The 17,847-nt window shown below is 42.2% G+C and overlaps 1 protein-coding gene across 1 annotated transcript in view; it reads left to right on the top strand.

Moving 5' to 3' along the window:
* The window catches only part of TRAPPC3L (trafficking protein particle complex subunit 3L), a 180,900-nt gene that overhangs the window by 53,409 nt on the left and 109,644 nt on the right, over positions 1-17,847 (top strand). Inside the window, exons 2-4 of the mRNA XM_069726177.1 lie at positions 5,653-5,700; positions 6,976-7,073; positions 10,012-10,111. Of these exons, the coding sequence (XP_069582278.1) occupies positions 5,653-5,700; positions 6,976-7,073; positions 10,012-10,111 (246 nt within the window). The remainder of the gene's footprint in view (positions 1-5,652; positions 5,701-6,975; positions 7,074-10,011; positions 10,112-17,847) is intronic.

Here is a 17,847-nt window from a genome sequence, read left to right as displayed (position 1 = left end):
GGAAAATAAATTACAAACATTGCTAAAAAAAATTAAAAAGTATAGATAATGGTAACACAGCACAAAAGATACTCACATTCACTGAGCAACCGCTCAGCGCCTTTGAGCAGCACCACTGAGACCTTTGGAGCAGAACCACTTCGAACACGAATCTCCTCTCTCATATCTTTGTTGAAGTGATCCATCATCGAACGCCAATGGACTTTTACTTTCTTCACTGGGAACAAAAAAATATAAATTGTAAAAAAAGGCACCTACATTTACAGGAAAACAGACACGTCAGACCACATTGCAATACTTACAAAAATCCTTTCTGTCTTGTGGGGTGGCATGGTCCCAATCATCCAACAGTGATCTGGCCACTTCTTCCCAGAGTCAACGAATTAAACCTGAGTCAGAATGGTGATGATCACGGGTGTCCCACAACGCTACTCGCTCTTGCACAAGAGGAATGAGCTTGTCTTTATCAATCATGGCTTTGCCTTCCTCACGTTGTGGAACCTATAGATAAAATTTAAAAAAAATTACAAGTCATATGGTTTTAAAGATACAAAACTGAAACCAAATTCAATTACAACTCTGATCATGAAAAGACTACTTACACACTGTCTTTCCTCGTCAGGAACTTGAGCTCGACGACCCTGGGAAGATTCATTTACACTCGACTGCTCCTGCTCTTCCGCACTGGAAGGTTCCTGTAAAGAAAATACATAATTTACCACATGGCTATTGTCAGTCAATACATACCAGTCAGTATATCAAATGTGATTATGTAATCACTGTCATGTCCACTCTGGGAAGCATTCTGGTCTTCACTGGAGAACATGTTGGAATAGCAGTAGCAGTCAAGTGAAACACTAGAAAAGAACAGATACAAATTTTTTAACTAGAGCCAACAACAATGAAGCCAAAGAAAAAAATAATCAAAAACACAATGGACACCTACATTACAGGCAGTAGTCCAACAGTACAGGAGTCAGGCAGCACAGAACCAGGGCAGCAGCACAGCACCAGGACAGCAGTACAACACCTGGGACAGCAGTACAACACCAGGACAGCAGCACAACCCTGAGAAGGCAGCACAAAAGCGGGACAGCAAAACAGGGGAAATCCAGAACAGGGATCCAGGACACCAGCACCGCAATGTCTACAAGGAAAGCAAAACATAAGTACAGACTGCAGTGAGAGACAGACAGACATTTTCAAAGCTTCTATACGTACATACAGAGTCTTGATATCCCATCCACAGTCTTGAGAGTTCTGGACTTCCTGTGTCCACACCCCTTTTATACACCTGGGATTTGGGAGGTGATGAATCATCAGTGTCTGGACATGCTCAGTCTGAAGTACGCATCGAACACATCCATGTGCATATCCATGCATACCAATGCGTTCCCACAGACAGTAATGCAGTTTTTATGCACTCATCCACATACACATGCCTGCGCATATTTGACGGATCAAAAAATGCTACATGTTGCATTTGGTGTGCGTCGTGAAACGACGCATGGGGATGCATCCGCACCCAAACTAATGCAAATGCCTGACCCTGCGTACACAATGTTAAAGATAGGTACGCAAGATGCATGCGGATCTATGCGGATTTGTACGCAGGTATACGCTGCGCAATGATAAACTAATGTGAAGAGCCTTATAAAAGACTCCTGTCCACAGACTCAATTAATCAGTCAGACTCTAACCTCTGCAAACATTGGCAAGACCAAAAAGCTTTATAAGGATGTCAGGGACAAGATCATAGACTTGCACAAAGCTGGAATGGGCTACAAAACCATAAGTAAGACACTGGGTGAGAAGGAAACAACTGTTGGTACAATAGTAAGAAAATGGAAGAAATGCAAAATGACTGTCAATCGACATCGATCTGGGGCACCATGCAAAATCTCACCTCGTAGGGTATCCTTGATCATGAGGAAGGTGAGAGCAGTCTAAAACTACATGAGGGAACTTGTTAATGATCTCAAGGCAATTGGGACCACAGTCATCAAGAAAACCATTGCTAACACATTACGCCGTAAAGGTTTAAAATCCTGCAGTGCCCGCAAGGTCCCCCTGCTCAAGAAGGCACATGTGCAGGCCCATCTGATGTTTGCCAATGAACACCTGGATGACTCTGTGAGTGATTGGAAGAAGGTGCTGTGGTCAGAGGAGACTAAAATTGAGCTCTTTGGCATTAACTCAACTCGCTGTGTTTGGAGAAAGAGAGATGCTGCCTATGGCCCAAAGAAAACTTAAGGAGGGAGTTGAAGCTCCGAGTTGCCAAGCGACAGCCTCAAAATCTTAATGATTTAGAGATGATCTGCAAAGAGGAGTGGGCCAAAATTCCTCCTTACATGTGTGCAAACCTCATCATTAACTACAAAAAATGTCTGTCTGCTGTGCTTGCCAACAAGGGTTTCGTCACCAAGTATTAAGTCTTGTTTGCCAGAGGGATCAAATACTTATTTCTCACTGCAAAATGCAAATACATTTACCGTATTTTTCGGACTACAAGATGCACTTTTTTCCCCCCAAAAAAGGGGGGAAAATGTGGGGTGCGTCTAATAGTCACAATGCAGGCTTACCGTGGCGGCAGAGGTACGGTGACAGAGGTGCGGCGGCAGAGGTGCGGCGGCAGAGGTGTGGCGGCAGAGGAGGCGCAGTAAGCGGGGTCCCTTTCTCCGGTGAGGTGATGCAGCAGCCCGGTAAGCAGCAGAGCCGGGTGAATCCTGTTGTTATCGGTGGTGGCTGCCATTTTCCTGAGGCCGCGCGTGCGCAGATGGGGAGCGCTCTGCTTCCCGGGGCTTCAGGAAAATGGCCGCCGCGATCTCCATCTGCGCACGCGCGGCCTCCCGTGGCCATTTTCCTGAAGCCCCGGGAAGCAGAGCGCTTCATCTGCACACGCGCGGCCTCAGGAAGATGGCCGCCCCCACCGATAACAACAGGATTCACCCGGCTCTGCTGCTTACCGGGCTGCTGCATCACCTCACCGGAGAAAGGGACCCCGCTTACTGCGCCTCCTCTGCCGCCACACCTCTGCCACCGCAGGATTCAACCGGCTCTGCTGCTTACCGGGCTGCTGCATCACCATAACGGGGAAAGGGACCCCTCTCACACCATACCTCTCACTGCGCCTCCTCATCCCAGCACCTCCTCATCCCAGCACTTCCCCACCTCTGCCGACACCATGCCTCCTGTGACCCTGCTCTGCCACCGCCAGCCCTCAAGTAAGATACTGTAAATTCGGACAATAAGACGGACCTCATCTTATAAAAAATCTTTTCTGCAATTTTCACCCCAAATTTGGGGTGCGCCTTATGGTCCGGTGCGTCTTATAGTCCGAAAAATACGGTATATAATTTATACAATGTGATTTTCTGGATTTTATTTTTGATATTATATTTCTCAATATTAAAATTAACCTACCCTTAAAATTATAGACTGCTCATGTCTTTGTCAGTGGGCAAACTTACAAAATTAGCAAGGGATCAATACTTCTTTCCCCTACTGTAATATAATCATCAACCACATACAGAAGTAGTTTCATGGCTGTGTTCGAACTTTACACATCTTATATAAACTATGGGCAAAACGGTGATTGTTCTACTGAATTCCTTCAAATTTAGCCTAAGCAGAATAGATTTTATTTGTTTTGTACAAATGTCATTTTAGAATATATACATAAACCAAAGGGGTAAGAGAGCAGTGATTCCTGGGTGCCAGTACTAACAATGGATATGCATTCTTTGGATCTTTATTCATACAATGCGTTTCGGAATCGGGTTGACTCTTCAGGTATCATAAAGAATCACTGCTCTCCTTACTGTTTGGCTTATGCATGTCTTGTCCCACTTGAGTGAGTCAGTGGGCAGAGCAGTAGTCTTTCCATTATTTTCAGGAGTTACAGAGTTGTGCCGGACCACAACCCTATCAGGTGCACGATTCATTGTTTTTGCTCTCTGTGCATATTTCTGGTGATAACCCACTTGGACCACCACTTTTTTTCTCTGTTTACCACATTTTAGAATATGGGTCATCCAAAAAAGGTCTGAATAATAAAAGGATTTAACCTATATACGGTAATCAAAGTTATGAGACAGCATTAGCTCTCCCTTTTCATGAGGCTGCATTGGTGGCACTCAATTATTGGACTTTTCCTTGTTTCATCGCATAAAATTGTTAAATCCTAGTGGAGGTTAATTCATGTATTAAGGCTAAGGATGCACAGCTGGGGCACCAAAATGCATAGAGAAGAGATAAGTGAAAGTCATGTGGAGAACTTGTGGAAGGAGAACGATAAAGGGTAAAAGTAATGTTGGCTATTAAAGCTGTCATGTGATAATAACAGTACTTGTAGCCCAGGCCACATAAATTACTAAATGATTGGTCATAATTGTGTTTGCTTTTCTTCTTTCAAGACAGTGTTTATGTGCCGGGGGTTCAAAAAATACTTTTTTTTTCCAGTAATTATAATAGGGAATGTCAAAAATGAAACATAATTTGAAAGATACTCATTAAGTAAATTCATTTTTGAGGGTCTTTGAAACTTTCAAACAGGTTCATGACACACATATGGAAACCAATTATCAACACTCTGACATGAGAGGACTATATGAAAGCTGACATTGTGAATGCTAACATGCATGAGAGTCCCACATCAATCATGTGATGATCTGTCCGGGATGCACACTACATTAATGGTCAATATGAAGAAAAGATTATTGTTAATCATTATATTCTTGCTATACAGATTCTTTTATTTTAGCATTCTATAGTTGATCGTGTGTCAGAATTAATACCAGGGAAAATCAGGTTTAATTCATGTTAGACAGAGCATTAATCAGAATCAAAGTGAAAAGAAAGTATACCCAGGAAAAACTATTTTGTATGTGCAGATGAAGCAAACAATGTAAATGTGCACGCTGGCACATAAAGGACGAAGGTTGAGTGGTAACAATTGTACGTGTGCTCTGCAGCCTGCCAGGGCTCGTATGCCTCTTTGTAATATAAGAGATAGGCCCGGCTTTAGAATGGGGCAAACTGAACAACTGGCTGAGGTTCACAACCCCAAAAGTATCTCCAACCTTTACCAACCAGAAACTAGTTGTTTGAGCCAAGGCTAAAGATAGCTATCCACATTAGATGGCTGTCAGTCGAATGATGCTTCAACCAGTCGCTTGGCTAATGGCTATCTCAGCCGGCTCTCCCAAACACAGGACTGCTTGTTGGGTTGAGTGCTCCTGTATTTTCTATAGACAAGCTACTGACTAATACATTGGCTTCATACTTCTCTCAAGCAAAAAAATATCAGCAGTCAGAAATTGGACAGGCCTGATCCAGTCTTTCTTAACCATCAGCGCCTCCATATACATTAGACCACCGGCAGAACCCGTCGACATTAGTCTAATGTGCATGGAGGCTTTAAGAGTGGATTCATCAAAAAGGGGACGTATAAATCCTTCATTTACATTTTTATTTTCTTTTGAATTCACTTCTGGTTTTACCTAAATAAAATATTCCAAAAACTACACTATTTTTTTTTTTCAAAAACCAATTTGTGTGCAACGATCCGCGCACATCTGTTGAATTGCAAGTCTGTGTGTTTCCCGAGTGTTACTATTAGTATTTATATTGTTTTCTCTTTAACATTTTCAGGACTGGAATTTACCAGCTATCTCTTCCTCTGCTTCCGCACATAACATTGTAAGTATCTCTCCGGTATTACATGATATTAATTTTGGATAGAAGTTGTTCTATTCATTGTTTCATTTCTTTTGAAATTATGTTTATTATTATTATTACTATTATTATTATTAGAAGTGGTAGCAGCAATCTATAGTTAGGCTGGGATTACACTTGCGAGAAACTTGCACAAGTCTTGCATCTCAATAACCGGCACTACCGCCGGGACTAGGACCGCAGTGCTAGGCTGCATAGAAATACTGTACAGGCAGCCGATCCCAAGTGACGGCAGCAGTGCCGCGTATCGAAATGCGAGACTCGTGCGAGTTTCTCGCAAGTGTGATCCCAGCCTTAAATAGACAACGTATTCCTGAATAATAAATTTCCCTTATAAAAAAAAGCCATTCTTGTGCATTTTCTGCCATTTACAACCTGGTAAAAAATCTATAAACACGATCACCAATGTGGCATCTTACTGTACTATTGACAATATTTTGTGAAATTTAGTATATTTAAATAAGTCTCTTCAGTTTGGGAGAATACGGTGGAAGCCAAAACAATATAAAAATAGTATATGTAGGACACACTTCACCATACCATGTTGCACGATACAGAGACACACGGGCTTCTTGCACATGGCTCCATTCACACAGTACAGTTTTGGTACTCTTTTTACATGTGTCCTTTTGTAGTCAAATTTAGGAGTAGATGATGAAGGAAGGCAAAATTTAAAGACAGTAACTGGCAATATTAGTCTTGGCTATTAACACTGTGCACATACAGTCAAAGAGTAAAACCACTGTAGGGATATCATATATTAATATTTAAAAGGGTTGTATTACTGCTGAGATTATCTATTCCATGGAGCTGTATCATCATGTTCAGAATACGCTTTCTTTAGTAGGCCAAGATGATCCATTATAGCTGTCATGGCAAGTGGCCATTGGGGAAAATCTGTGGTCACACACTTGAATTATGTAACATCTGGGCAAAAAAAAAGCGTTTGGTGGAATAATGACATAACGGGGGTCATGTATAAAAATGTTACTTGTACACATTGGATTGTCAGTTGCAAACTTAATGAGACGTGTTTTCATTGTGAAAATGTTTTAAAAGAGGTTGTTCTGGCATATTAGAAATGCTGGAAAGTTCTGATTCGTCATAACTAGAGTGTATTATGTAAGGTCTCATTCACACAAGACAATCCCTAATATATAGTGGATATATATTAACTGCTGGTTTTAATTTTCTATTACAAATTTGCATGTTATATTACATTTTCTGCTTTGGTTTTAGAGCAGAGATCTCTTTGTTCTCACTTATGGGGCTTTGGTGGCACAATTGTGCAAAGATTACGACAGTGATGAGGAAGTTAACAAATACTTGGATACAATGTAAGTACTTAGTGTATCACATTTTTTAGAGATTTTGCTTTGAGGAACGATTGTCTTTTATATAATAATGGTAATATTATAATACCAAACATCATTGTTTTCTTTCTAGTATCTATTAGTTTGCTTTAATGGATTATACAATACTATTTAATTGTTTTTACCATGTGCCTTAAAAGTAACAGGAAGTACCTGCCTGTTGTACCCAGAGCAGACCTCTGCCGGCACAGAGCAGTCACAGACCACTCCTGTTGGTGATTCAGTGGCTTCCACTGACATCACGTTGACAGACCAACGGCTTCTCTTCCTCTCTGTTCTGTTGACTGGGCGTTACCTGCCAATGTCATGGTGATTGACTGCCAGCTCCTCACCAGCTAAGTGCAGGAATCCATGTGTCAATCAGCATGACGTTGGCACACCCCATCGACAAAGTAGACTTGAAGAAGAAGAGCTGCTCTGTTGATGTGGAGCAGCTGAATCGCTGGTAGGAGCAGTCAATGACCGCTGTGAGCCGAAGTCGGTTACAACAGGCAGATAGTTGCCTATATTTGCAACTACCTGTCAGTTAGTTTTTAGGCCCATAGTAAAATAAATAAAATAGTCTTGGAAAACCCCTTTAACATAATGCTGCATAAGTCATTCAGAACAACTATGTTACATATGCCCACCAGAATGAGTCCCAACAGGGTCAAGGCCCTAGACTATTTTTTCTTATTGAATCTCCAATATGGCTCATGACACTGGCTTCCAAATAGACATGTAACCAATGGGTGTCTTCTTAGGACCACCACATTAATTATCAAATAATATAAATCTGATTAGATAAGTTGTTTTAGGGAAAATCCAAAAACACTTTGTTATAGACTTAAACGGATTCTATAATAATATTAATGACCTATCCTTAGATCATTGGTATCAGATGAGTAGAGGTCTGATGAATACACCCTCATGACCAGCTGAAGCCTAGAGGAAGGGCTCAAAGTGCAGTGCATGAAAACACTATGGCTGTGTGTGAGCCTGTCATAGTCTGCTGAGTTTCTGGGATTAGGTGGTTTTAGGGTTAACTTGGATGGCCGCAATTAACTTCATTAGTCCGCACTGTGACTCGGTGTGTGAAATGATACCGAGAATTTTATTTTAACCAAATCAAATCGCAAAATGTTTAAATATGCCAGTGGATCGCCGACCAAGGGCCGTGAGGTACTCGGTACCTGGTCCTTTGGTTCGCAGGGGGATGTCATGGTGGCTGACCCAGTCCGATGCCCTGGGACGTCCGTATAAAAGGGAAAGGTCTATAAAGGGATAAAGTTTATGTTTGTGATGCCACCTGTGGTATTCGGTCAGGGTGACCGACGCTGCTTTAAGGGGTCCGCTGGGGTGATGTTATGGCAGCTAGATCGTGGTATACCTTCCCACAGGTGAAGTATGTCCCCAGGGCTTCCCAGTATGTAGATGGTGGTATGGTAAATGGCGCAAGGAAGAACGAGGACACAAGGTTGCAGTCTCTTTACCTTTACTGAAGACTTCAGCATCCATAGTCCAGGGCACCAGATCACAGGGCAGGCAAAGTCCGGCCGGTTAGGAGGCAAGTCCAGAGTTCCCTTGTCCAGGTGGAAATCAGTAGCCTTCCCTTGCGCTGCAGTGGTGTAGTCCCTTACTGCCTATGGCTTCACATAAGGGTCTCACAAATGTGATGTTTCGCTCTCTCTGTCCCCCATATAGGATAGGACAAAACCCATATGACTGGCGACTTGAGCCTGTTTATAGGGTCTCTTAGATAACCCGGCTTTGTAGGTGTCACCATACCTGCTGGATGTAGGTGCGGACAGGAAACCTGCAATTAGCTGTCCTGCCAGTCTCTGAAATAAGGCGTAGAGGTCCATACTCCCTCGGTGTTCCGGCTACCAGGATTTTGCGCCTCAGAAAGAGGCAGCTTGAGTGGGGCTGTCCCCTTCTGGTAACCTCTCCTTTGCTTTGCTTTCCTTCACGCTCGCTGCAATACAATTCTGCCTTTCAATGTCTCATTCTGAGAGCTGCAGCTCTGAGGGCATGCACAGCCCCTTTAACCTTCTGTCCTCCTCCGACTCTGGTCTGGAACTTTCTAACAGAACTCCTGTCTGGAGCTCTGTCAGGAAGTAACTCCTGTCTGGATCTGACTAACTTTCCCTACAGGCTACCAGTTATATATATGTGGGGAGTGACCTAATAAATAGAAGCAGAAGCTTCCCCTTGTGGCTTGGAGTGTGAATGTGTTGCATGTTTGTGATACCTAGATGCAGTTATCCTTCCTTGCCTCCAAACGTAGAATCTGTCTCCCCGAGAGGAAAGCAATACTACTGCGACGACCAGGACCCTGGGGCGCCGCACCGGGACTTGCAATTTTGGGAAATTCAACTTTAATTCGATCTTCCACTGATCGATCCTATTTCTGATTATCATTATAATTATTAATATTATTTGCATCACGTTAGTAGGACTAGTGGAGAACATTTTACCTATACATTTTTATATCATATTTTGGTCATTAATTGATGTTCATATAATAGTAAACAATGATGTCCACCACTTATATCCATTTAGACTTATTTTTTGCAATTTTGTCATTATAAGCCTCGCAATACAACAGAACAGCCTACACAAGGGTAGCCACAGACCTAAGCAGCACTAAGATACCCATGTGTTATGTTCTTTGACAATGCTTTTTATGATGAAACAATTAGTAAGTTTTAGCGGATTTCAGTGCTTGACATAACTCTTTACTATTGGATTGTTTGGGTGGTTCTGACACATCACTATATGAATCTGTAGTTCCATGATCGTCTCCAGAAGATGATAGGCTGACTCCCATAACTGATTTGACATTTATATAATGTACAGTTCATTAAGTCTTTAATTTATTGTCACCTAATAATATCATCAATCATTATTTTTCCTATTTTAGGGGCTATAACATTGGAGTACGTCTAGTGGAAGACTTTTTGGCAAACTCTGGGATAAAGAAGTGTCGCAGCTATAGTGAAACAGTGGATATAATTGCAAAGGTACAATATGTACTTGATGCTATGCTATCTACGTTAGGTTATGTTCGCTTGCAGCAGGTGCATAGATTTCTGTATCACCTTTTCAGTTAAATGGGACAGATTAGAAATTTATTAGACATATCTGCTGCATGTGAACATACCCTTACAACTGCACCTCAGTTTTGTTCTTTTAAACAGTGTTAAGATCATAATAGAAATCTCTAGTAGTGATGAGCGAATATACTCGTTACTCGAGATTTCTCGAGCATGCTCGGGGGTCCTCCGAGTATTTTTTAGTGCTCGGAGATTTAGTTTTTCTTGCTACAGCTGAATGATTTACATCTGTTAGCCAGCTTAAGTTCATGTGGGGATTCCCCAGCAACCAGGCAACCCCCACATGTACTTATGCTGGCTAATAGCTGTAAATCATTCAGCTGCGGCAAGAAAAACTAAATCTCCGAGCACTAAAAAATACTCGGAGGACCTCCAAGCATGCTCGAGAAATCTCGAGTAACGAGTATATTCACTCATCACTAATCTCTAGGGATTTAAGTTCACATCATTAATACTGTGAATGGTCCTCCACTTACATGTGAAACCAACCTGAATGAGAAAAATTTATGAGAATGTAGACGAAACATAAACCATACAAAAATAAAAAAAAATAACAAATGATAAATATTAATAAATAAGCAGTTTCATTTCTGAAATTCATCCCCTTTGGTTGCTTGGTATCCAATTTAATTTTCCAGAACGCCTTTTTAAGCAGGTTTTTTTTTTTGCCAATCCCCTCCTCTATTGGTAGAGCTAAATCTCTTAATTCCAAAGAATGAAAGACTGTTAGGCTGGAGTCACACTCAGCGTAAGACAATACGGTCCGTATATTACGGCCGTAATACGCTGAAAAGTCCCCAAAATAGTGGTCCGTAGCTCCTCCGTAGGCAGGGTGTTTCAGCGTTTTTTGCGCATGGCATCCTCCGTATGTAATCCGTATGGCATCCGTACTGCGTGTTTTTCTCGCAGGCTTGCAAAACCGACATATGGCTATACAAGGGATCCATGTGTAAAAAAAAACATATATACTGTCTATATATATATATATATATATGTCAGTAGACACATATATGTATATATATTATTACTTCATACAGCGCGAGATAGCTTTAAAGCCGGTAATTCAATTACCGCCTTTTGCTATCTCCGTCCTAAACCCGACATGATTTGACACTAATGTTAGTAGTGTGTATATGCAAAATTTGGCCGTTCTAGCTATTAAATTAAAGGGTTAAATGGCGGAAAAAATTGGTGTGGGCTCCCGCACAATTTTCTCCGCCAGAGTAGTAAAGCCAGTGACTGAGGGCAGATATTAATAGCCTGGAGAGGGTCCTGGCTAAAAACATCTGCCCCCAGCCACCCCAGAAAAGGCACATCTGGAAGATGCACCTATTCTGGCACTTGGCCACTCTCTTCCCATTCCCGTGTAGCGGTGCGATATGGGGTAATGAAGGGTTAATGCCACCTTGCTATTGTAAGGTGACATTAAGCCAAATTAATAATGGAGAGGCGTCAATTATGACACCTATCCATTATTAATCCAATACTAGTAAAGGGTTAAAAAAAACACACACACATTATTAAAAATTATTTTAATGAAATAAAAACAAAGGTTGTTGTAATAATTTATTCTACGCTCAATCCTTCTGAAGACCCTCGATCTGTAACAAAGTAAAAATGATAAACCAACAATATACATACCTTCCGAAGATCTAGATGTTCTTTTTTTTAATTTACTGTTGGTACAACCTATGTATTTAATATTGCAATCTCTACATTGCATTCAGTACACATCATAATTGGTATTGCAGTTAATAAAAGAATTGATATTTATGTTACCATCATTTTTTTGTTTTACATGCAAATTGACACATGTTGCATTTTGCACCAACGCACTTAAAAAAAACTTTAATCGAATGCCAAGTTTTAGTAGATTGTTATTTATGAAAAATGGTAGGTGAAAGTATGTTGCCAAGAGATGCGCTCTTTTAGCTGCTGTATACACTTACAGTATGTCCTCCTGACAATATCTGATTAAAAATCTGGTCTTGATACAAAGCTGGAATGTATTTGGAAATAATGTTTCTGATATTATTAAATTGCAGACTATAAGTAGTGTTAATAACTACATTTTCTTATGTCAAAATCGATCACCCCCAGACACAGGGCCACGGGTTCTCGGTACCGGGCCTCTCTGGTTCGGTGCTGAGGCTGTCACGGTGGCTAGGCCCGGTCCGCGACCCTGCTGAGGGGCGTCCAATGGAGGTGGTGGTACAGTCTGTCAGGGGTTCGTGACGCCACCTGTGGTGTTCGGTCAGGGTGACCGACGCTGCTGTGGGGTCCGCTGGGGTGATGGAATGGCAACTGGATGGTATACCTTCCCACAGGTGAAGTATGTCCCCAGGGCTTCCTAGTAAGGTAGATGGTGATGGTGTGAGGTGCAGGCAATAACGAGGACACAGGGTTGCAGTCTCTTTACCTCTTTACTGAAGACTTCAGGATCCTCAATCCAGAGCACGCTTAACAGGGCTATCTGAGACTATCCGGTCCGATGGGCACTTCCAGAGTTCCCTTTGCAGGGGGAAATCAGTGCCTACCACTAGTGCCTGTGTGTTGTAGTCCTACCCTGCTGAGCATTCGGAATAGTCCTCACAACTGCTGTTCTCGTTCGTTCGTTCTCTACAGCTTTCTCTCTCTTCAGTTCCAGATGTTACTAGTTTCTCGTCCCCCAGTATGTTTTGGCTAGGACGCACCCGTATGATGGGAAGGCTTGGAGGTCTTCCGGGACCCTAGAGACGCCCCTCTCCCAATGTTGCCCCCTATGTCTTCTTAGGAAATTTAAGGTAGACAGCCAACCTATAATTGACTGTCCTGCGGAGTTTGAAGTAAGGCTTGAAGTCAGTTACTCCTACGGTGTTCCGGCCACCGACTACGCGCCTCAGTAAGATGTTGCCTCCCTCTCTCGGCACGACTCTTACTGGCTCTCCTTTGTGCTTGATCTCGTTTACACTGTTCCACAATATCCTTCCCTTCGTGTCTCTCTCCTGGATACCGCCGCAGGGTGTGCAGGCGAGGTTCCGTTACGTTCTGTTCGCTAGGCACCTGCCAGGTTTTTACTTAAAGTCGGCAAAATTCGGTCACAGTTTGATAAATGATCGCATTTCCACAAATGCTTTTGTTATTGTTTTGGCTAGTTTAGTGGTACTGTATGCTGAGCAGCAGGGGACGTGGTGATTTGACGAGGGGAGGAGGTGTGGAGAGGTTAAAGGAGCGGCGCGCTATTTTTTTTTCTTTCTCTTAACCTTATGTGTGTTGATACCGGCAGCCAGTCATGGCACAAAATCATCCAAAACGTCATGACACAACGTAATTCTGTGATTGGCTGCCTAAGTCCCATGTCCCTGGCCATATAGAAAGCGGACATCTTGTTTTGCTGTCGCCATTTGCTCTGTGTCACAGTGCAGAGAAGCTGCTCCTGATAATGCTGCTAGTGAACTTGTCTGTTAGATAGATAGAATCCTATCGTGTGTAAATTCGATCCTCCAGCATCCACTGTAAATAGATTGTGAAAAAAACGCGTGACAGTCTCCGGAGGTGCCAATTGCTAATCCAAATCGTTTGTGATAAAACTGTGTTTCAGAATAAAATCAGAAGGCCAAATTTCCACTTAAAATTGTTAGGTATAACAGTGTTGTTTAGGCACACTATCAAAGAAAATAAATAGTGATTGTCCATTTAGTGACAGGAGACAGAGAGCTGTGGGCTTAAGGTTGTGAAACAGCATGTTACAAAAGAGGAAGGCTACTTGCAACATGACAGGTAAGCACCTTTGCCCGTGTATTGGTGTTTTTTGTCTATACTTGCAACATGAGTTGGATAAAGCGAGGTTGTGGTGGAAGGGGGAATAGACTTGTTTTTCAACGTGTACGTGGGTTAGGTGTTAATGTCAATGAAAATCCAACTGAACAAACAACGTCTTGTCCTATCCATAGACCAATGACAACATCTGTTAATGAATGGGCTGCTCGACTCCCTTTCTTTGGCAGTCGCACAGTGGTACACCTTGTAGATGAGGGTCGGAAAGAGCATTTGCTCCAGTGGATGGCAAGTGCTGCATAAAGTAACCTCTCCTCCTCTTCCTCCACCTTAACATCACACAAAGTGCAATCTTCAGAGGTGTTTCCCCCCGCGTCAAAAATTTCCAAACGCCCAACTGGCTGTGGGGAACCACAGATGGGCCACTCTGCAGAGCTGTTCACACATTTTATTCCATGGGCATCAGCGGTCTGCTCAAAATATTCACAGAATGCAGAGGAGGAAATCATCTCCACCAATGCAAAGAATTTTTCATTTTGGATCCGGGGCCTGACAAAGTAGGTGGACTCCGGGAATATGGATGCCAGGGGTGGCGCATGTGCAGATGGAGATCTTGGCACCAAGATCTTGGTAGATGAGATCTCAGTGCTGAGATCTCATCTCCCAAGATCTCGGTGCCGAAATCTCCATCTGCGCATGCGCCACCCCTGGCAGCCATTTTCCCGAAGTCCACCGCATAGGAAACCATGTAATTGTACCAACAGAAAATGTGCAATCTGCATTCAAACAAAATTTGACAGGTGCATAAGTATGGGCACCCCACCAGAAAAGTGACATTAATATTTAGTAGATCCTCCTTTTACAAAAATAACAGCCTCTAGTCGCTTCCTGTAGCTTTTAATGAGTTCTTGGATCCTGGATGAAGGTAATTTTGACCATTCCTCTTTACAAAACAATTCCATTTTAGTTAAGCTTGATGGTCGCCGAGCATGGACTGCCCTCTTCAAATGATCCCACAGATGTTCAATGATATTCAGGTCTGGGGACTGGGATGGCCATTCCAGAACAGTGTAATTGTTCCTCTGCATGAATGCCTGAGTAGATTTGGAGCGGTGTTTTGGATCATTGTCTTGCTGAAAGATCCATTCCCTGCGTAACTTCAACTTTGTCACTGATTCATGAACATTATTGTCAAGAATCTGCTGATACTGAGAGGAATCCATGCGTCCCTCAACTTTAACAAGATTCCCGTTGCCGGCATTGGCCACACAGCCCCAGAGCATGATGGAAACACCACCAAATTTTACTGTGGGTAGCAAGTGTTTTTCTTGGAATGCTGTGTTTTTTGGCCGCCATGCATAACGCCTTTTTGTATGACCAAACAACTCAATCTTGGTTTCATCAGTCCACAGGACCTTCTTCCAAAAAGAAATTGGCTTCTCCAAATGTGCTTTTTCATACATCAACCGACTCTGTTTGTGGCGTGCTTGCAGAAACGGCTTCTTTCGCATCACTCTCCCATACAGCTTCTCCTTGTACAAAGTACGTTGTATAGTTGACCGATGCACAGTGACTTCATCGGCAGCAAGTTGATGCTGCAGCTCTCTGGAGGTGGTCTGAGGATTGTCCTTGACTGACCTCACCCTTCTACTTCTCTGCCTTTCTGATGTTTTTCTTGGCCTGCCACTTCTGGCCTTAACAAGAAGTGCCCCCTGAGGAAGCAGCACATGCGAAACGCGCGTCGGGGCTCCCCTCTCCGCACACGGCTGCAGGTTGGTACTCTGTATGTGTACCCTCTTATTTACATTATGCAGGCAGACTCTAGGCTTTATCTACTTTACTGTATGAGACTTTCCTTGTACGATTGACTTATGCCTTTGGTCCTGGCAAGCGTATGCCATATAGTATACTTTGACTAGCTTACATTATGCACCTTATTGATAGTATTTAGTATACTATCTTTTGCACTAGGCACTTTACTCTATATTCTTCTGCATACAGTGTATCTCCCTGCATTTTGCACTTTGTTTGAGAGCATCCTATATATAGTTACTCCCTCTGGTTATCATATGCTCAGTTACTTTTATAAGAACACCTATATGATCTTATTATTATTTGCACTACGCAAAATATACTAATCTTAGTGATCTATATATGGTATTTTGTATCTTTTGGCATCAGTGTAACCGACCAATATATTTTTGATTTTTTTGCTTTATATATGTATTACTTGTCCCGTGTGTGGTACTAGTGTCGCCTCTTTTATCATTTTTTTTCATTTGCATTCCATTACTTGGTTTCTATTCATATTTTTGTATTTTATTTATATGGTTCTTCAATAAAATTGTTATATTTTAGCTCTTAGTGTCCATTTTTCTTTTGGGTTTCTTAACAAGAACTGTACCTGTGTTCTTCCATTTCCTTACTATGTTCCTCACAGTGGAAATTGACAGGTTAAATCTCTGAGACAGCTTTTTGTATCCTTCCCCTGAACAACTATGTTGAATAATCTTTATTTTCAGATCATTAGACAGTTGTTTTGAGGAGCCCATGATGCCACTCTTCAGAGGAAATTCAAACAGGAGTACAACTTGCAAGTGGCCACTTTAAGTATCTTTTCTCATGATTGCATACACCTGACTATGAAGTTCAAAGCTCAATGAGGTTAGAAAACCAAAAAAAGTGCTTTAGTAAGTCAGTAAAAAGTAGGTAGGAGTATTTAAAACAAGAAAATGATAAGGGTGCCCATACTTATGCACCTGTCAAATTTTGTTTGAATGCAGATTGCACATTTTCTGTTAGTACAATAAACCTCATTTCAAGGCAGAAACATTACTGTGTCCAACAGTTATTAGATATATGAAACTGAAATAGCTGTTTCCAAAAAAAACAATTTTTATAAAATATTAAGCTTAAGATTAATAGGGGTGCCCAAACTTTTTCATATAACTGTATTTTAATGAAAGCGCTAGCCTTGCTCCTCTGAGTAAGCTCCCATGTTCTCCTTGAACTTGTCAAGATGAGCGTCAAAGATATGGACTTTGAGAGACATTCTGCATCCTATTATGGCATAATTCTTTATGAGAGTCTGAACCAACTGCACATAGTTTTCAGCCTTGTGATTACCCAGGAAGCCATGACCCACTGCAACAAAACTGTTCCAAGCCGCTTTCTCCGTTCTGTTCAGCAGCTTTGCGAACTAGTCACATTCTATTATCTTCTTGATCTGCGGTCCGATGAACATATCAGCCTTAACCTTTGCCTCGGACAGCTTTGGAAAGAGATCTTGGAGGTACTTGAAAGCTTCTGACTCTTTGTCAAGAGCCGTGACAAATTTGCATGATGAGGCCTAACTTGATGTGCAGTGGTGGCATCAGTACCTTCAAAGGATCTATCAGCGGCTCCCACTTGACGTTGCTCCTCCCCACAGAGATCTCTGTTCGCTGTGGCCAGTCCTTTCTGTGATAGTGCGTCTTAGTGTCATGGCTTTCCCAGAGGAAAAGGAAACAAGGAAATTTTGTGAAACCGCTTTGAAGGCCCAGCAGGAATTACACCATTTTGAAGTCTCCGATGAGCTCCCATCCATAGTCGTCATACTTCAAGGCACTCAGCAACATCTTGACACTAGTGTAGTCCTCTTTGAGATACACAGAATGAGTCATAGGGAGAGACGGGTAGTTGTTTCCGTTGTGAAGCAGCATGGGTTTGAGGCTCCGGGATGAACTGTCTATGAATAGGTGCCATTCACTCGGGTTACAGGTGATACCTATAGCCTCAAAAAGACCGGCCACTTTGTTGCAGAAGCACAACCCATCTTCCCGACTGAAGAAGTTGGAAAATGTTTGGTCACACTTTCTCAGATCTGTGACTTGCACGCGTTCATCCAA

The sequence above is a fragment of the Ranitomeya imitator genome, chromosome 5 (genome assembly GCF_032444005.1).
Source record: "Ranitomeya imitator isolate aRanImi1 chromosome 5, aRanImi1.pri, whole genome shotgun sequence".
Taxonomy (NCBI): domain Eukaryota; kingdom Metazoa; phylum Chordata; class Amphibia; order Anura; family Dendrobatidae; genus Ranitomeya; species Ranitomeya imitator.
The sequence above is the reverse complement of the archived record's forward strand: the minus strand, read 5'-3'. Positions and strand labels throughout refer to the sequence as shown.